The sequence below is a fragment of the Tachysurus fulvidraco genome, chromosome 5, assembly GCF_022655615.1.
Source record: "Tachysurus fulvidraco isolate hzauxx_2018 chromosome 5, HZAU_PFXX_2.0, whole genome shotgun sequence".
NCBI classification, from domain to species: Eukaryota; Metazoa; Chordata; class Actinopteri; order Siluriformes; family Bagridae; genus Tachysurus; species Tachysurus fulvidraco.
The window spans coordinates 29263035-29280390 of record NC_062522.1 but is presented as its reverse complement, the minus strand read 5'-3'; the positions used below and the strand labels follow the sequence as shown (position 1 = coordinate 29280390).

General features: G+C 37.9%; 3 protein-coding genes across 8 annotated transcripts in view; 1 reads left to right on the top strand and 2 right to left on the bottom strand.

Annotated features, from left to right (window-relative positions):
- LOC113634487 (target of Myb protein 1-like) overlaps positions 1–10174 on the top strand; it is an 11855-nt gene extending 1681 nt beyond the window's left edge. The window contains exons 2-16 of one of the 6 annotated variants that reach the window (XM_047814413.1): positions 2087–2171; positions 2272–2350; positions 2795–2944; positions 3104–3238; positions 3614–3742; positions 3954–4070; positions 4628–4761; positions 5030–5072; positions 5256–5379; positions 5452–5524; positions 5767–5842; positions 6721–6789; positions 7669–7728; positions 8599–8638; positions 8740–10174. In XM_047814413.1, coding sequence (XP_047670369.1) covers positions 2087–2171; positions 2272–2350; positions 2795–2944; positions 3104–3238; positions 3614–3742; positions 3954–4070; positions 4628–4761; positions 5030–5072; positions 5256–5379; positions 5452–5524; positions 5767–5842; positions 6721–6789; positions 7669–7728; positions 8599–8638; positions 8740–8879 — 1454 coding nt within the window. In that variant the 3' untranslated portion in view covers positions 8880–10174. Of the gene's footprint in view, positions 1–2086; positions 2172–2271; positions 2351–2794; positions 2945–3103; positions 3239–3613; positions 3743–3953; positions 4071–4627; positions 4762–5029; positions 5079–5255; positions 5380–5451; positions 5525–5766; positions 5843–5926; positions 6654–6720; positions 6790–7668; positions 7729–8598; positions 8639–8739 lie in introns of those variants that run through there. The other 5 variants (XM_027133485.2, XM_027133484.2, XM_027133487.2 and 2 more) reach the window with 5 other exon arrangements.
- Positions 10175–10262: 88 nt separating this feature from the next.
- Positions 10263–12677, bottom strand: LOC113634503 (heme oxygenase-like). The gene is made up of 8 exons (XM_047814415.1): positions 12572–12677; positions 12350–12404; positions 12157–12268; positions 11818–12033; positions 11413–11685; positions 11187–11274; positions 10989–11097; positions 10263–10533 (listed from the first exon to the last, which is right to left on the bottom strand). The coding sequence occupies exons 2-8, from the start codon at positions 12400–12402 to the stop codon at positions 10491–10493; spliced, it is 894 nt and encodes a 297-aa protein (XP_047670371.1). The 5' UTR covers positions 12403–12404; positions 12572–12677; the 3' UTR covers positions 10263–10490.
- A 1789-nt stretch (positions 12678–14466) lies between these two features.
- LOC113634505 (heme oxygenase-like) lies at positions 14467–16876 on the bottom strand. The gene is made up of 7 exons (XM_027133516.2): positions 16734–16876; positions 16516–16570; positions 16234–16345; positions 15864–16079; positions 15395–15667; positions 15208–15295; positions 14467–15118 (listed from the first exon to the last, which is right to left on the bottom strand). Exons 2-7 carry the CDS (start codon positions 16566–16568, stop codon positions 14997–14999), a joined length of 864 nt encoding a protein of 287 aa, XP_026989317.1. The 5' UTR covers positions 16569–16570; positions 16734–16876; the 3' UTR covers positions 14467–14996.
- Positions 16877–17356: the final 480 nt, after the last annotated feature.

The window sequence follows — 17356 nt, the reverse complement described above, 5'->3', positions numbered from 1 at the left end:
TGTTCTTTACATGTTCTCCCATGGAAGAACTTACTCTGGGTTCTCCAGTTTTCAGACAACTTTCAAAAACATGCCGGTATATTTGGCGACTCCGGATTCACACAAGCTGTTCAATGGACTAGCATCTCAATCAGGGTGTGTTTAATGCCTGAGATGCATATTCAGTGTATACCTGACTGGGCGGGAACGGTTACTGAAGATGAATTGTAGCTTTGTAGATATTCTTACTGAATCCATTGAGTACATGTGTCATTATGTGGTCTTTGAATTTTGCACCAAATTAACAAATCATCCAATACATCATTTTGACACAAATGATGTGAAAGAAAATGTCACTTTTTTCCTCTTGGTGTTGTTAAAATGTGCTAAATCTTTGGGACATTTATCAATTAATCCTGACTCTCCAACTTCTAGCAGGTTTTCTTCAACTCGGTGCAAGCAGACATCTTGAGTTATTTTATGACGCACTCTCTGGTTCTGTATGGTAATTTCAGCTATGGTCCAGTAGTGAGTTATTCAAATGAATCTTTTCTGCAATGCAAATAAAGTCTTTGTTTTTAAAAGGAAGGAGATTTTGTCAGTTCCTAGAAGCCGCACTAGGATCTAGGTTTAGAGATTTTGGCTTTAAAGGCAACTCTTGTTTTCACAAGTTACATCATTCATCTACATTAACGTAGAGACATTATTTGTTAAATGTTTATGAAAATCGGAAGATACAAAGATTTTCAGAGACTGAAATATCAGCTTTTAGGTGTTTTACTCAAACTTTAGTTCTAACTTCCCTGAAGTCTGCTGGTTGCTTGGATGTTCATTTCAGATGAGTGTAGTAGGAAATTTCCACATTCTTTTGAACTCTGGACAGTTAGGAAAATCGTTGTGCACACCAGTGCTAAAGGTTGTTCTCATCAACAAGAACTTCATGTCTTTCCAGATACAGAGTTTACACTAGAGGTGTGTACGGGACTGTCCCTCTCACTCCAACACACTCCTAAAGGAATTCTGTCCAATTCTTTCAACACCACGCTCATATTAACGAACAACGGAAAAAAAAAATAAAATGCTGGTCGGTTTTTCACACACCCTTCCCAATTTTGCACATTGATGTCAAAAATGCTTGGAGCTGCTCAGGGAGAACAGGGAGGGGTGAACAGCCAGCTGACAGTCACATGAAAATACTAAGAGAGAGAATAGGAGGGACTCATAATAGACCCACGGAGTAGAGGGTTCATCTTAGAGGAACTCGTGTGAATGGTGGTTTGGATCACATGAGCCCTCATACAGACTTCAGCAATATTGTAAACAGTCACAAGATGTGCAAAACTGAAAGATCTGATGAGGAACCGTCCTTAAGCCACCTATTATTTCTTGTTTGTTTAAATAAACTGTGCCAGCAGCTTGACTTGTTGTTCTTGCTCAGTAGTGGCTTCAAAGCATGTTGTAAAGAATCCTTCCTCACCACATAACATCAAAACTCCACTTTGTGTGGTGATTTTCATATGGTCGCACATCTGTAAGTCAGTATCTTAACGAGTGCTTCTCTGTAGGCTTACAAATATATAACAAGGACTAGCAGCCAGAGACATCTATGTCAACACCATTTGTGAGTTCTACTTGTTTTTGCAAGAAAGATTAAATGCATTTCAAGCTCAGTGTACTGCGGTTCCTCAAGAGCTCTGATGACGGCCGTTTTGCAGTCTTGGGAATTCCCTGATGCATTAGAAGCCTTTCGAGGTATATTCCTGTTAACAATAAGCATAGTGTTGGGTTATCAGGGCACACAAAACTTCCACAGGGATTTTAACCAGCATTCAGCTGAACTCTGTTCAAGCGATACAGTATGTTGATCAATACGTGCTTAAGGGAAAAAATAAATAAATAAATTGCTGGCTCACTGCAGACCCCTCTGTAGGTATGAAGTACATGACTGTAGGAGTGTTGCTTTCTGTTTCCATCTCTTTTATTTAATAATTCAAAATTTGTGTCCAGGTTTTTTTTGTTTGGAGAGCATCACAAAACAATCTAAAAAGTTGTGTTTTTTTTGTTCACTGTAATAATTACAATTTGTCATGTTTGTGTATTTGTGCAGAGAAAGCCACTTGGGGCTCTTTAGAGAGTGAGGACTGGGGCATGAACATGGAAATCTGTGACATCATCAATGAGACAGACGATGGGTAGGACATCAACAATGACGCTTTTATTTCTTTCATGCGTAATGTCTAAGGTCTTTTAATACTCCTAGTATTTTCACTCCTTTTATGCATCTGCTTTCAGACCTAAAGATGCAATGAAAGCCATTAAGAAGCGGATCGTAGGAAATAAAAATTTCCGAGAAGTCATGCTGGCACTGACTGTAAGATTTTATTTATTTATTTATTTGTTTGTTTGTTTTTCATTGTAATTCTAAAGTAATTCTAAAATTTCATTGTAATTCAAATTCATTCAAAAATTTCATTGTTATTCTAAAATTCTATTCTTCTGTTCATTTAAAATAACAGATTTGTAAATTGGCAAAAAAATTATTAATATGAATTTGTTTGAATCATATCTCAAATAAACAAAATATAAAAATAGCTTATGTTAAAATTTTATTTACATATTAACATTTAATAATGTAAAATTATGAACTTCTGTAATTTTGTTTCCAGTGATGACTTATTTAATATTAATTTTTTTTTTCTATCAACCCACATTTTAATACATTTTATTATTTTACTTTTTTTTTATATATATATTTTATTGAATGTATTAATATTTTTTTACATTATTATCAATATATTTTCTTTTTTCCCCTGAGGTTCTTGAGACATGTGTGAAGAACTGCGGACATCGTTTTCATGTTTACGTATGCACTCGGGATTTTGTAGAGGGTGTGCTTGTCCGAACCATTCTCCCAAAAAACAATCCCCCTATGGTCTTACACGACCGAGTCTTAAGCCTCATTCAGGTTTGTTCAGAATTTTAGAACAACACAAAGGTGCATTGTTTTTGATTTGTGCTGATTAGAAGCATTTAAGAGTGGCTCAAATGGAATTAGCTTAAAAGATATTTTTTGTAGCCTCTCTCATTTATTGTATTTTCTGTGTTTTATGCTTCACTTCCTTAGGCGTGGGCAGATGCTTTCCGGAACGTTCCATCACTGTCTGGAGTTGTGAGTGTGTATGACGATTTGAAGAAGAGAGGACTGGAGTTTCCTATGACTGATCTGGATGCTTTGTCACCAATACACACCCCCATCAGGGTAAATCTCTACTGTATATGACTGTACTTCTACCCTGGACTTTAACCTACTGCAGTCTTTTATGCTACGACAGTTTCTTTGCAGCATGCAGAGGGAGATAACCTGAGCGTGTTTAAAGAGATAAAAGCAGGGAATGCAATAAAATTATGGTGGGGGCAGCAACCTCTGGCAAAATAAATATAAGGATACAACATATTTAAGTTATATTAGTAAAAAATATTCGTAATACTTGAGTCAGTTACCCAGTGTAATTAGTATAATATGCTTGTAAACAAAAGCAGTTTCTAGTCCAACCAACTGGAGCAGATCTGAGGTGTACTTTGGTCTGTTGTATTGAGGAAGATACATTTCTTTCTGGTTTGTGGCCTCTCCCAGAGCATTCAAGAAAACAATGCACCTGCCCACACTGCAGAACCCGCAATGCACACATCCAACGTGGAAAGCACTCAAACTTCACATGTCCCCCAGGCAAATGGGGCACCTGCACCTATCTCACCTGAACAGGTACAAATAAAACTATATATGTGTGTGTATGTGTGTATACTGGGATGGCCATATTATTTGGTCCCTTTTTACAACTGCAAAAAATACTAATCATATATCACTGTATAAATGGTTCATTTTAATCAGTTTCATTCATCAATTTCATTTGAATCAATTAATAAGCACTTATGTCTCCTTTTTTCTGTCTGATTTTGCATTTTTTGTGAATCAGAAACAGAAGCTGAGGTCAGAGTTGGACCTAGTGAAGGGAAACCTGACAGTAATGACAGAGATGCTGAACCAGCTTAGACCAGGAGAGAGCTCATCAACAGACACAGAGCTACTGCGGGTATTTTTCACCCTTTCCATCCTACTTACTTTCTCATTATCTGATTCACTTACTAGCTCACTAGCCCTGACCACTCTCAACTCAACTCACTCTCATAATCACCTTAATACATTTTGAAATAAAATGCTTTGTAAATCCAATTCTTATCTCAGTTATTCATTTTTTGCTAATACATTTGCCCACTCTGTCACTCACTCATTCTGTCACTCACTCAGTTTATTGTTTCCACCCTAACACACACATACACACACACACACACACACACACACACACGCTGCATGAACCACATCACTTCAACCTCATTCATTTTCTGACTTGCTCATTCATTGTTTTACTCCTTGACTTCTATTTACCCTTCCGCCCCTTCATTCTTTTTCACTCCCCTACCCCGTCACCCCCTGTCTATTACTCACTTACTCATGATTTTATCCGTTGAGTCACCCAACCCTGCCCTACTCCATACAGTCCATACATTTATGTTCCTCTCTTAAATAATCAATAATTTGGTTATAAGACAGACGCAAACCCGATATCTGTGTGCTTTTGTGTGTGAGCAGCAGTTGTACTCGGTATGTAAGAACATGCAAAACCGAATAGTGGAACTTATCCCCAGTCTGAGTGAAGAAGAGCTGATTGGAGAATTGCTCGTTATCAACGATGATCTCAACAATGCTTTCATACGCTATGAGAGGTACTACTGTCAAAAATACTTGTTTCTCATTAAATTTCATTCATCAATTTAGTTTGTTAACTAAAAAGCACAAATCTCTACAAATTGCGCTACATGGCTGAGAGAACGAGATTCTGCTCAATAAATCTCAGTGCCTGTTGGAATTCTTATTTTATTCCGCTAATACTTGTACATCCTAAATCTGCCCATGTCAGTATATGTCAAACTGAAAAATGTCATCATAATGAGCCTTGCTTTGATCAGTTTGGGTGTCTCTTTTGTTTTTAAGGTTTGAAAGGCTGAGCACAGTCCAAAGACCATCCACGGATCAAGTAAATGTACGATTCAACCTTCAAATTTTAAATGCAGCATTCATTATTAACTGTTTATTAAAATATTCATTTATTTGGTATGTTTGTATATTACGTTCATCATTAATGACTTTTATACTAATTAATTTAGTATAATTTTATAAATGATTCGATTGTGAATTTGAGATTTTCTGTATGTTGAAGCCGGTGACAGAAAACCTTCTAGACATTAACCTAGCTCCAGATCCAGCTCCAGCCAATCAGACGTTATTTCCACCTGTCAGTCAGCCAGTGACGCAGCCTACATCTAATCCCATAATGACTGCAGGTCTGTGTCTTTTTTTTGTTGTTGTTGTTAAATGTGTGGCATCATTATTCTCTCTCATAGTCTCTCTCTTAGCTGCAGGAGATGATGATGAATTCGACATGTTTGCTCAGACGAGAGGACGTTCACTGGCTGAGCAGAGAAAGAGGTAAGCTTTCAACTACGCTCGCCTACTGTTATCAATCTCAGTCAAGTCGTAGACTGCTGTACTTTCATGTTGAGACGAGGATGAATCCTTTGACAGTGAGTTGCATATTTATTAATACAGTTGGTAAGTACTGAAAATGGTTGTGGTTTTTTATTTATTTATATGATTATTTATTGAAAGCTCTACTGATGAGATGTCCCCAGTTTGTGTCTCTTTGTTCTCACGTTTGTGTGTGTGTGTAGTGTCAGATACGAGGACCCTGGTGCAGTAGATGGACTAGCAGAAGCGCTGGACACTCGGCTTCAGGTCACAGCAGGGGTCAGTATATAGAAAACTGCATTTTTAACAAATTCAGTATTAATATAACATGTATACAGTTTTGCTCATTTATTTTCCCCTCAGCTGTCAGCGGAAGTGAAAAGTAATTTTTATAGCTAGAGTAATAGAATTTTATAATACAGCATATAATAGGAAGTCTTTGAAGAATACTGTAATCTGATGTACCTGAGCAACCCTAACATTCCTGTGATAATCGCTCAAGAAGAGGCTTCCCATACATGCTGCAATAAGTGCTCGATACTTATTCAATTATACGTTTCTAAGTCAGACCAGTGGGAAATCCATCCTGCTGCACGCAGACTTTTTTTGAAACGAATCATTTCTGAAAGCTGACCGCTGCTTTGTTAACTCTGAAAACCAAAGCCAAAGGAGTGCATGAAGACCTTAAATCAAAATGATAGTTAATAGGCTATTGAAGGCTGTCAGTTTGTGTATTTGCTTGTATTATGTTATAACAGGATTTCTGCTAAATAAAGTCTGTAATATTTGTTTTACAAAAGTAACCGTATTGTGTGTATACTGCCTTTTTAAACTGTATCAGGAACCAAGCTGAGTACAGATGGGCGTACTGTATGCTGCGTATGGCTATAGGAGGATCTTTTTTTATTTTATCCAAACTTAGAAGACAATAATAAGTAAATCAATGAATAATACAGTGATTTTAGTTTATTCTAATGCTTACTCTATGGACCAATCATCAGCTGGATATAATTAGTGATACACTAACATACTAACCCTGTGTGTGTGTGTGTGTGTGTGTGTGTGTGTGTGTGTGTGTGTGTGTGTGTGTGTGTGTGTGTGTGTGTGTGTGTGTGTGTGTGTGTGTGTGTGTGTGTGTGCGCGCGCACGCGCGCCAGCGTGAGTGTACGAAGGATGTGGCAGGTGAATGGAGTCGTCAGTCTCAGTGGATATACAGTGAGGCACTGGTGGGTTCCAGCAAAGATGAGCTTTAGGATGCATGCGCTATAGCCGAACATTTGTGGATAATTTCAAATGCCTGGCCTAAATATGCCCACAGACTCACTCCATAATTTAGTAGAAAGCCTTCCTGCAAGACTGGAGGTTATTATAACAGTTGAGAGTGTTATATCCAGGTGTCCACATACCTTTGGAACATATAGGGGGTAACTATACCTCAATAATATAAATATAATACAGTATAAAAAATAAAGCTGTCCATCTTCTGTTATTTAACTTCCACTTGCATGAAATAATACACACATCAGTGGTAGAATGAAGGTATCAAATAAATGTAATCAATGATTGTTACAATAAACCAGCCAAACTTTAATGTCAACCATTTTAATGTCAATTTTAAAAATCAGATTTGTTCTGAAATGACTAACAAGCCATCATCATAACCCAAAACAACTCCCTTTGCTAAAGCTGTACTACATGAGGAAACTGTAAAGGAATGAAACCGAGGTCTGTAGCTCTCTTCTGTGGGTGGATGCCCTCTAATGTGAATGGGCTAGAAAAAAATATTGTAGTCATGTGAAAAGTTTGGAATAAAAATTTGAAGTAGTTCTACAGCTCTAGTTTTGTAAACTTGAGCCAGCTGGACTGCAGCACCTTCTTGTTTTTTTTTGTTGTTTTTTTTTGTCTAATTGCATGCATTTATGTAAATGATTTAGCTGAAGGCAGCAAAATCAACACTTGGTCTTCATTTTCCTGATGTAAAATTGATCTTGATAATCATTTTGATTCTTCATACAAACTGTTGCAGTATACAAAAATATTTTGTCAAGACGTCTCATTATAATAATTGTGTTTTATTTATTTATTTATTTATTTATTTATTTTAGGCACCTGCGCCGCAAAGTGCAGCTATGGATGACATTGAGAAGTGGTTGTCTTTAGAAACGGTAAGTCAGCACCTTTTTATTTTATCTCTTTATTTGAATAATTTACAGTCTAAGCAGCCCATGCAATGCATTTCTTGAATAACTGGCAATCTCTTCAACTCTCTAAATTTGCCAGTGGTGGCCAATTATTTTCTGACTCATTAAACGATTCTGATTATTAGCAGTCTACTCTTCTCCACTCCCTGACAGGGTGTGGCTGGTGATACACACTTTTCTGCGTACCTGCAGTCACCAAACTTTCTCCCGTGGATATAATCTTCACAGTTTAACTACAACCAGAATTCTGTAGACTTCCAGGAAGAGCTTGAGGAAGCAAGGGAGAATAGACTCAGTGTGCTAGCGCCATCTGGAGATCCTAGAAATGAATGAAAGTTCGAGGATTTCTTTAAAAAGCATTTCTATTCTATAATATTATATTATAGAGGTTATGCTCATAAACACAGAGCATGCATTATAATTTATGCTCATAAACACAGAGCATGCATTATAATTTATGCTCATAAACACAGAGCATGCATTATAATTGGGAATAGATGTGATGCACAGTGACTATCTGTGTTTGTATTTTGTGTTATTAATTCTGGTCTATTTGGACTAGAGATGTGTGCAGGACTGATGGGTTTTTTCCTACTTATACAAGTATTGTGATGTTTCTGTGAAATGTTTTTGTTATTAATTCTGAAATAGAATCAAACTAGTAGTCTATATAAACCCCCATGACCCTGACCTGGTAGTTACTATGGATGGTGTAAATGCATTGCTATAACACCACAAATATGGTCTCATATCTCACAAAACAGGCATTAATGTTTAAAGAGAAAAAAAAGACTTCATTTCTGTCCTAAACGATATGATTTTTTTTTTTTTCAGTGTGATTTTGATGCTGATGAAGATGGTGTTACAACTGAAGGTGAGCTCTTTCTTGCTTGCTCTCTCTCTCTCTCTCGCTCTGTCTCTAAAACACACTTCTGTGTTTCAGTTCATAACTTGATCTTGGTCTCTCCCTGGCAGAGTTTGACAGGTTTTTAGCGCATAGAGCAAAAGCAGTGGAACATCTCCCTTCTGTGCAGAAAAGCTCCTCGACTCCTGGGAACCCTCAACAATCAGCACAGAAACAAGAGCGCACTCAGGATCAGCTCTTCACCCTCTAACACACTCAGTTTAACAGAAAGAACGAAGAATCAGGTAGCAGAAAATGCATTGCTCAGAAGTTGCTATTTCCACCTAACTGCCTTTTTGTTTTTCTTTGTACAGAACTGCATTAGGATCAGTGCATCCAATGACAAAAAGTAATCTTAAGAAAGCCACTGAAGAAAAGGTTAAATGTTTTGTGTCTGTGTTCCCCACACACCTTTTTTTTTTTTTTTTTTTTCTTCTTTTAAACTAACCAGCGGTGGTTGTTTACATGTAGAGATTTTTTCTTGTCAATCAAAATAATTCATTCTGATTATAGATTCCCAACAGAGTGGACACTATATAGACTACATTCCTCAATCTTTGTTTACATATATGTTCCTTGTAATCAAAAAAAAAAAAAAAAACAACCGTGTGCATTTGCAAAAAACATGATTTAGTGTCATTGTTGTTATAACAACAAGATGTACCTCTTAGTTTGTGGCTTGCTTTAGCTAGCGTTCAAGCGTTCAAACACTCTTTTTTTTTTAAACAAGATTTAATTTCCCACAAAACAAAACATATTTTCAACAAAGGTACTTGTTAACCAGAAGGTGAGAATGTTGTCATCATGCATTATTACACAAAAGAAGTTTCAGCAGTTTATTATATTAGAGAACGTTTACAGTTTCACTTTTCCTTTTTTTTTTTCCTCCCAAATTACAAAAAATGTAGGAAAGCATAGCTAATGTCATAGTTTGTGGTTTTATTACATGAAGCTGTCTAGCTATAGAACGTCTAAAATATTATTTAGTATCAAATGTTAAAGCCTTTATTAGTACCCGCTTTATTACTGTGTCAATCACAAGACAGCGAGCCAATCAGAATCTCTCTCTCTCTCTCTTTCTCTCTCGCTCTCTCTGACACACTTTTATACCTAAATTACAGTTTGTATTAATTTTCATTCCATATCTTCTTGACTAATTACTGTTAATGTTAATTCTTCTGCGCTGCTAAAGTGCTTCCTCACTCGTGTTGTGTTTGTCATGTTCTGAGCTCTTTAAGCCAGTCTTTATTTCTGCCCATCAGTCAACAAATCTGGCTTACTGCGATTACAGATCAGCTCTCTGGGCTATGAAGTGTAGAAAAATCACTATATGATGGACGACACTGTGATGTACTTTTATTTAAAATAGTTCATGAATAACCTGTAGACTACAAGACTGTCGTGTTGTCGTAATTTAAATTTATTGTAAAAATGACGATTCTGAATTAATATTAATTTGACAATATTGTGATTTATGTATGGTAAATTAAAATTATTTGCTGCTTGGCTAGTATTTTTTGTTGAATGTAGAGGCTAGAGAAATTATGGGGAAAATGTTTTTGTGTTTGAGTAAATCATGTCTCATACCATCACAAAACAGGAGAAGTTTTTATTTTTGTCACATACCATATACGTTACACACAGTGAAAATCTTTCTTCACATATACCAGCATTGAAAGTCGTGGTCAGAGCGCAAAGTCGGCCATGATGCGGTGCCGACGGAGCAGAGAGGCTTTGCTCAATGGCCCAACAGTAGCAGCATCAACAACCCAGAGCCTTGACCACTTTGTGTCTCAGAAGCTTTCTGTCACTAAACTAACTTTTATATTTTGGTGCTGTTCATCTGACTTCTGACTGTGTTTGATCTAGAATTAGAAAATCATAGCAGTTTTTAATGCAGGAGCTCTTTTACTGTATTAAACAGACACCTACAATAGAATGTTTGTTTTTATTTATTTTTTTGATGGCTTATATTTTCTAGCTATTCACAGAAAGTGCAGAGGTAAGAAAGAACTGTGAGTGATAAGGCATCGTGTATTCCTGATTCTCCCTGAGCGCTGTACAGCTCTACTGTAGTAACCCAGACATTTTAATCTTCAGTTCTGGTTTCTGAGGTTCTGGTTTCTCACCATCATTTATAAAATATCTTGAAAGACAGATTTTAAAGTGCACCCTCCAACAGCACAGAGAAAGAAATATTATACACACACACATACATACATACATGCACCTCTTTGTCTAATATCTGGCACATTAGACAAATATATTGATAAATGAACAAATAAAGCCATTATACAATCATATGATTTAAAATACATACATTCCCATTCCGACTGCCAGAGCGAAACACACACCGAGCAGCATCCTGAGCAGCTGAGAAGGGGATGTCAGTGAGGAGGACAGCGCTGAGCTCTGATTCACTCTGACATCTGAGGAAAGAGAGACAGTCGTGGCATTAACATGCTGGATATGATAAAGATTGCTGGCTTTGTGCTGCTTGTGTTTATCTGTGTTGTACCTGGTGTCTCGTGGTTGTGTGTTTTGTTTCTCTGCCTCAGTTCATTCTTCTCTGAGATGCTCACCATGTTCTGGAGATCATCAAAAACCTGGAAAACACCACACACACATGCATGTTATGTCTTTTGAATCATACTAATCACATAAAACAATTAATCATAACAGCTTTTCTAACCAAATGTCAATACAAATATCATTTAAATCTGTGTGAAGTGAAGTTTTCTAACCTGGATGTTGTACTCGAAGGCTCTGACAGCTTCCTCCAGCACTCCCTCTCTCTGCGTTTCTGTCAGCTCGATGCTGTTCATCCTGCTTCTGTACAGCTGCTTGAACAGATTCGGGCTGCTGACGGCAGGAAATGAGAAGAACGCCAAACCCTCTCCGTTCTTCAGTCCTAAAGACCTTTGAGGAACGCGGCTTAACACCTGTCCACCTGACAGGTCACCCAGGTAGCGAGTATAAGCGTGAGCCACGAGGCGTTCAGGATGCTCGCTGCCAATCTGAGAGAGGAAAGAAATATAAGAGTATCAACGGGTATAAGCAGGATTTATATCCATAACTGTACACTGTTGGTGTACTTTTAAAATATTACTCTATTTCCATATTTTGTGTATTTCTATATTTTCTAGTACCTCTCTCAACCTCTGAGTGTATCTCAATGTAGAGGCTGGAACAAAAATCTTTTTTCTCCAGTCCTGACCATAAAAGTGCTCCAGATCTTTCTTCAGCATCTCAGTCCTGGCCAATTCATGAGGGAAGTAAATTGGTGCGACACTTTCTTGAGCGGCGTTCCTGTCCAGTTCCTCCTCTAGAGCTTCGTAGATCTTATATAAGGAGCACAGCAAGAGCTGAGGACAGAGTCAGGAAATGGGGTAATAATTAAAAAAGAAAAAGTTCTATTTAAGATGACAGGCCAAAATGATTTCAAAGTTTAAATGCAGCTGAAGATCATTCTGATGAGGATGACTCACCTTATACTGCATCAGGGTGATGTTTCCTCTCTGGAAGGCTTGCATCAACTCTGTGCTATTGGCTCGGACGTGACATTCCTTAGTCACAGTCTTTATCTTCTCAGACAGATCACTAAAGGAAGAGACTCACTCCTGTTATCATCGCTATAAACCTTTATATCTCTATATAGCAGTTATCTAGTATTTTAGTTACCAGTCTGTAATTTGGGACTTCTCTAATTGTGTTTTCTTCTTATCCACTTCCATTTCTGTAAGGGTGACAAAATTAGATACAGTAATGTTTGTATATTACAGAGAACTGCTGAATATACAGTATAATTTAGTACAGTATAACACATGACTGAGGTTAAGTCATTCAAAAAGTTGCTTTTTATATTCAAGTTAAAAAAATATTGACTAAAATTTGTTTACTTACTTAGAGTTTGGATTCTGTAGATTTTCAGGTAAACTATCCTCCTCCTGAGAGCAGATCTGTTGTGGTTGTGGAGATGTTCCCTCTTTTATACTCATCCTCTCACTCATTCTGTCACTTCCAGCTATTAGTAAGTTCCAAGATTGCGCAGTTACTGTGTGTAGATGACGTGCGTCCTGGCTAATGTCGCAAAAAGCTGTACTCTTCATAGCAGCAATGTTCATAGAGTTGCAATGTCAGCAAAGTAAATCAAATCACTGTTAAGCTGTGAGAAACAGGAAGCAGCACTCAGGGAAGCAGAAACAGACAGTGTAAAGAAAGAGGGAGAGATCAGGACTAACCATGACTCGCGGCCTTAATTGCTAACTCATATTGGCACAACAGGGAAAAGTGCATAGTCCAGTTGTTACAGAGTTTATATATAAAACATAGCTTACATATAAACATTTAAACCTTGATTCATGACAAGCTGATTCAAGACATGGTATGTTTATAAAGTTAACATGTTGTACTTTTTGATGAAGAATTAGCATAATGATTTATACGTTATAAAAATCTATCATTTTGTCAGCAGTCATAAGGGCTGGTTACATTGCTAAAGACGCCTACAATGTTCTTGTTTCGTTCCTGAGCTCATGTTAATGTCTAAACTGTTTCACATGTTCCTCTTTCTGGGCATTTTTGTGGGCCCTCCAGTTTTCTCCCATCTACCAAAACCATGCCTGTAGGTGGATTAGTCACTCTAGATTTATCCTTTGTGTGCATGGTGTCTTGCAATCCAGGATGTCCTCCTTCCTTGATCATTGTTTCCAAAATGGAGTCCTGATCCACTGCAGTACTGGTCAGGATAGTAGCAGCTCAGTAGTGGCTTGGTTCCTGATCTTAAGATTGGGAGATTAAGCCCCAGTTCCTTTGAGCAGGTCTGGTGTTATGGTAACATACCATGGGTGACCCTGTGCTTAGACCGTAAGGAGTTTCACTGTACTGTATATGTGACAAATCATTTTTTTCTTCAGACGATTAGGACTACTGGGTCTATCTGCTGGTTAAATAGGGAATTGTCCTGACTACCTTTGCTGTCCTAATTTGCCATCATATGAACTACACTCTGATGAGTCCTACTGTACCTCTCAGGAAGATCCTATATGGTGTCACTGAACAGCAAGAAGTTCAAGGTCAAAAGTGGTAAACCTCAAGCCTATATGTTTGGCCCTCTCATCTTCCTCCTATACACCAGTTTACCAGGAAACGTCATCCACTCTCAGGAATTTTCATGCAATTATTATGCTGATGTTCTATTATTCCTTCATTCTAAGCACCATCTGACTCAGCAAGTTTATCTTAGCCTGGTGAAAATATCATCCTCCACCTCCTTCCATCTCATGACGAATTGTCAAGCTGACAATTCCATCAGTAAAATATAATGACCAAGTTTGACTCAATAGCATTACAACCACCAAGGTCTCCTGGATTTGAAAGATATTCTGTCTTTTGATTGGAAATATTGTGCTCAAGTGGAACACACTTGACTTTGATGACCTTCTTTGTTTGGGTGCAAAAAGCAGGAATGTCAAGACACAATGATCTAAGCTGGTGCTTGGATCATGTGGATAGAAACTTAGACTTACCAGAGTTTTCGTACCATTTTAAGCCTCCTGGTATTTTTGTCTGCATCGTCGTCCTTTGCTTTTAAAATACATCTTTTACACCAGATGCCCTTATTAATGATATATCGCATCATTGAAGTTTTGGATATTTTTTTTATTTCAAGATGTCATAAAATTCCTGACAAATCTTTAACTCTTTTATTGTCACCTTGTTCTTAATATGTCTTTGTTTTGCTTGTCTTTGGAATGTGACTGGTAGCACGAATAAGAAAAAAACTCTTCATAACTTGATGCTTTTTCAAAAAGATTTATTTAAAAAAACTGAAAATTGTGCATCCTTTCCTCCCGCTTCTTAACTCTAATCTGTCTGAGATTTTACCAAACCCATAAAATCACAGTCTCATGTACAAATAAATAGCAATATGAGATTGTTTTTGTTTTATTCCACATTTTATTAAAAAATAGCCAAAATATCTACATAGTAATATTCTGCAAATATTTACATGTATTTAATATTTTACTTATTTACTCATATCCTGTACAAAACATTATCTGGTTAAAACACTAACACTGACCATGTTTATCCTATTTAAGTAATCAGAATAAGTCCAATAATAATAATAATAATAATAATAATAATAATAATTATTATTATTATTATTATTATTATTATTATTATTATTAAACAGTGTTTAAAACATAAGAAAATATTCCTAAAAAATGATTTCAAAAAGTGCATTCTGGACGTATACAGAGATTTTTCCTGATCAGGGAATTTCGCCTCGACTCGTCACTTTATATCCGTTTGCATATCACAGTCTTTAAAGCACATACATTCCCATTCCGACTGCCAGAGCGAAACACACACCGAGGAGCATCCTGAGCAGCTGAGAAGGGGATGTCAGTGAGGAGGACAGCGCTGAGCTCTGATTCACTCTGACATCTGAGGAAAGAGAGACAGTCGAGGCATTAACATGCTGGATATGATAAAGATCGCTGGCTTTGTGCTGCTTGTGTTTATCTGTGTTGTACCTGGTGTCTCGTGGTTGTGTGTTTTGTTTCTCTGCCTCAGTTCATTCTTCTCTGAGATGCTCACCAAGTTCTGGAGATCATCAAAAACCTGGAAAACGAACCACGCACAATGGAGTTACTTTTCTAAAAGATCCAACAAAATGTACCGTGTCTTTAGGTGAATCTGTGTGAAGTGAAGTTTTCTAACCTGGATGTTGTACTCGAAGGCTCTGACAGCTTCCTCCAGCACTCCCTCTCTCTGCGTCTCTGTCAGCTCGATGCTGTTCATCCTGCTTCTGTACAGCTGCTTGAACAGATTCGGGCTGCTGACGGCAGGAAACGTGAAGAACGCCAAACCCTCCCCGTTCTTCAGTCCTAAAGCCTTCTGGGTAATACGGCCCAACACCTGGCCACCTGACAGGTCACCCAGGTAGCGAGTGTAAGCGTGAGCCACGAGGCGTTCAGGATGCTCGCTGCCAATCTGAAATAAGAGAGAAACAACTTGAATAATTCATTACAAAGTGCCAAATGACATGAATTCATTTATTTCAATGACAACAGTGTGTACAGTACAGTGAGAGTTGAATCCAGCTACACTTCTATTAACAGCATAATGGAAGCGTGTCTTCTATCAGTATGTTTACACATCAGCATGTTTCTTAAATCTTCTGCAGTACCTCTCTCAACCCCTGAGCGTATCTCAGCGTAGCAGACGGTACGATCATCTTCTCTCTCCAGTCCTGTCCATAAAAGTGCTCCAGATCTTTCTTGAGGGCCTCCATCCTGCCCAGTTCCTGAGGAAAGTAAATTGGTGCCACACTTTCATGAGATGCGTTCCTGTCCAGTTCCTCTTCTAAAGCTTCGTAGATCTTATACAAGGAGCACAGCAGGAGCTGAGGACAGAGTCAGAGGAACAATAAGAACTTTAGAGCCATATTTAAAGAGTCGTATCAAAGACATTCTCACAGTATAAAACAGTGACACTTCAACCTGATTTTAAAGCTAATTGGGATGAGAGTGTTGTTAAGGACCAGGAAGATGGCTGACCTTATACTGCTGCAGGCTGATGTTCGCTTTCTGGAAGCTCAGCATCAGTTGTGTGTTCTCGGCTCGGACGTGGCTTTCTTTAGTCACGGCCTTTATCTGCTCAGACAGATCACTGTAGAGAGACAGAGTGAGAGACGTCCTGTTAGCGCCGTGATAACCTACATATCTACATAGAGCCTTCTTAACTACACATAATTACACTTTTCATTAGGTTCGTTTTTAACAAAGACGGTCTGTGGAATATTAAAACTTTTCTTTAATCTTTAAGATTTTCCCTCTTACCTGTCTGTGACCTGAACCTTCTCACACTGTACTTTCTGCTTATCTGCTTCCATTTCTGTGAGACATAAAGAAGAGCAGCTACTGAGAACAGAGGCAGTGTGTAATCTCTGTGTCGGAGCATCTCATGGAGACAAATACATAAGGACTGAATGTGGAGCAAAATAACAAACAAGTCAAAAGTACATTTAAAAGTCATCAGGTCTCAAATGTTTACTTACTCTGGTCGTCTCGGGATAGTTTTAGTTGTGTAGAGTTGTGTAGTTTTGGAGATCTTCTTGGCTCTGTTGTTGGTTGTGGAGTTCATTCTGCAGCTGCTGCTTTTATACTCACTCTCTCGCTCCCTCCTTCTGTTCACATCAGGGTGAAAACAGGAAGCTGTATTCAGGCCAGCAGAACAAAGCTAGTGGGAGGTTCTACAGCTAACCGTGACACAGCACACAGTGTGAAAGAGAAGAAAAGCAACACTGACTGATATGGAGGAAGGGAGAGAGGGAGGGAGAGGGAATGGGAAAGAGGGAGAGAGGGAGGGATCAGGACTAACCATGACTTAGTGGATTGTGACTCGTTCAGTCACCTGCCCTTTACTGCTTATGCATGTTGACATTGTGGGGTAAAAGTACACATGTGAATGCTAACAAAGCTAACACACACAATGCTTGATAAACAGATAGAATTCATTTGTTATGGCATTTACTTTATGAAAACTTCTCTGCTGCCCAACACACGGGCAAAAACCTAGGGCAAAAAACATGTTGTGGAATGTCCAAAACAAGTTACCTCTTGTTTTCATGTACGTTATAACTGCTTATGTGTGTGTTTTTAATCTGATTATTATTACTCT

What these genes read in the sequence shown, in the direction of transcription:
- LOC113634503 (XM_047814415.1), bottom strand. Translation starts at nt 12,402, where the DNA reads ATGGAAGTGGATAAGAAGAAAACACAATTAGAGAAGTCCCAAATTACA. An exon ending in TCACCCTGATGCAGTATAAG is followed by an intron (nt 12,034 to 12,156) that starts GTGAGTCATCCT and finishes CTCTGTCCTCAG; the next exon opens with CTCTTGCTGTGCTCCTTATA. An exon ending in CCTTCGAGTACAACATCCAG is followed by an intron (nt 11,275 to 11,412) that starts GTTAGAAAACTT and finishes GGTGTTTTCCAG; the next exon opens with GTTTTTGATGATCTCCAGAA.
- LOC113634505 (XM_027133516.2), bottom strand. Translation starts at nt 16,568, where the DNA reads ATGGAAGCAGATAAGCAGAAAGTACAGTGTGAGAAGGTTCAGGTCACA. An exon ending in CCTTCGAGTACAACATCCAG is followed by an intron (nt 15,296 to 15,394) that starts GTTAGAAAACTT and finishes TTCGTTTTCCAG; the next exon opens with GTTTTTGATGATCTCCAGAA. An exon ending in ACACAACCACGAGACACCAG is followed by an intron (nt 15,119 to 15,207) that starts GTACAACACAGA and finishes CTCTTTCCTCAG; the next exon opens with ATGTCAGAGTGAATCAGAGC.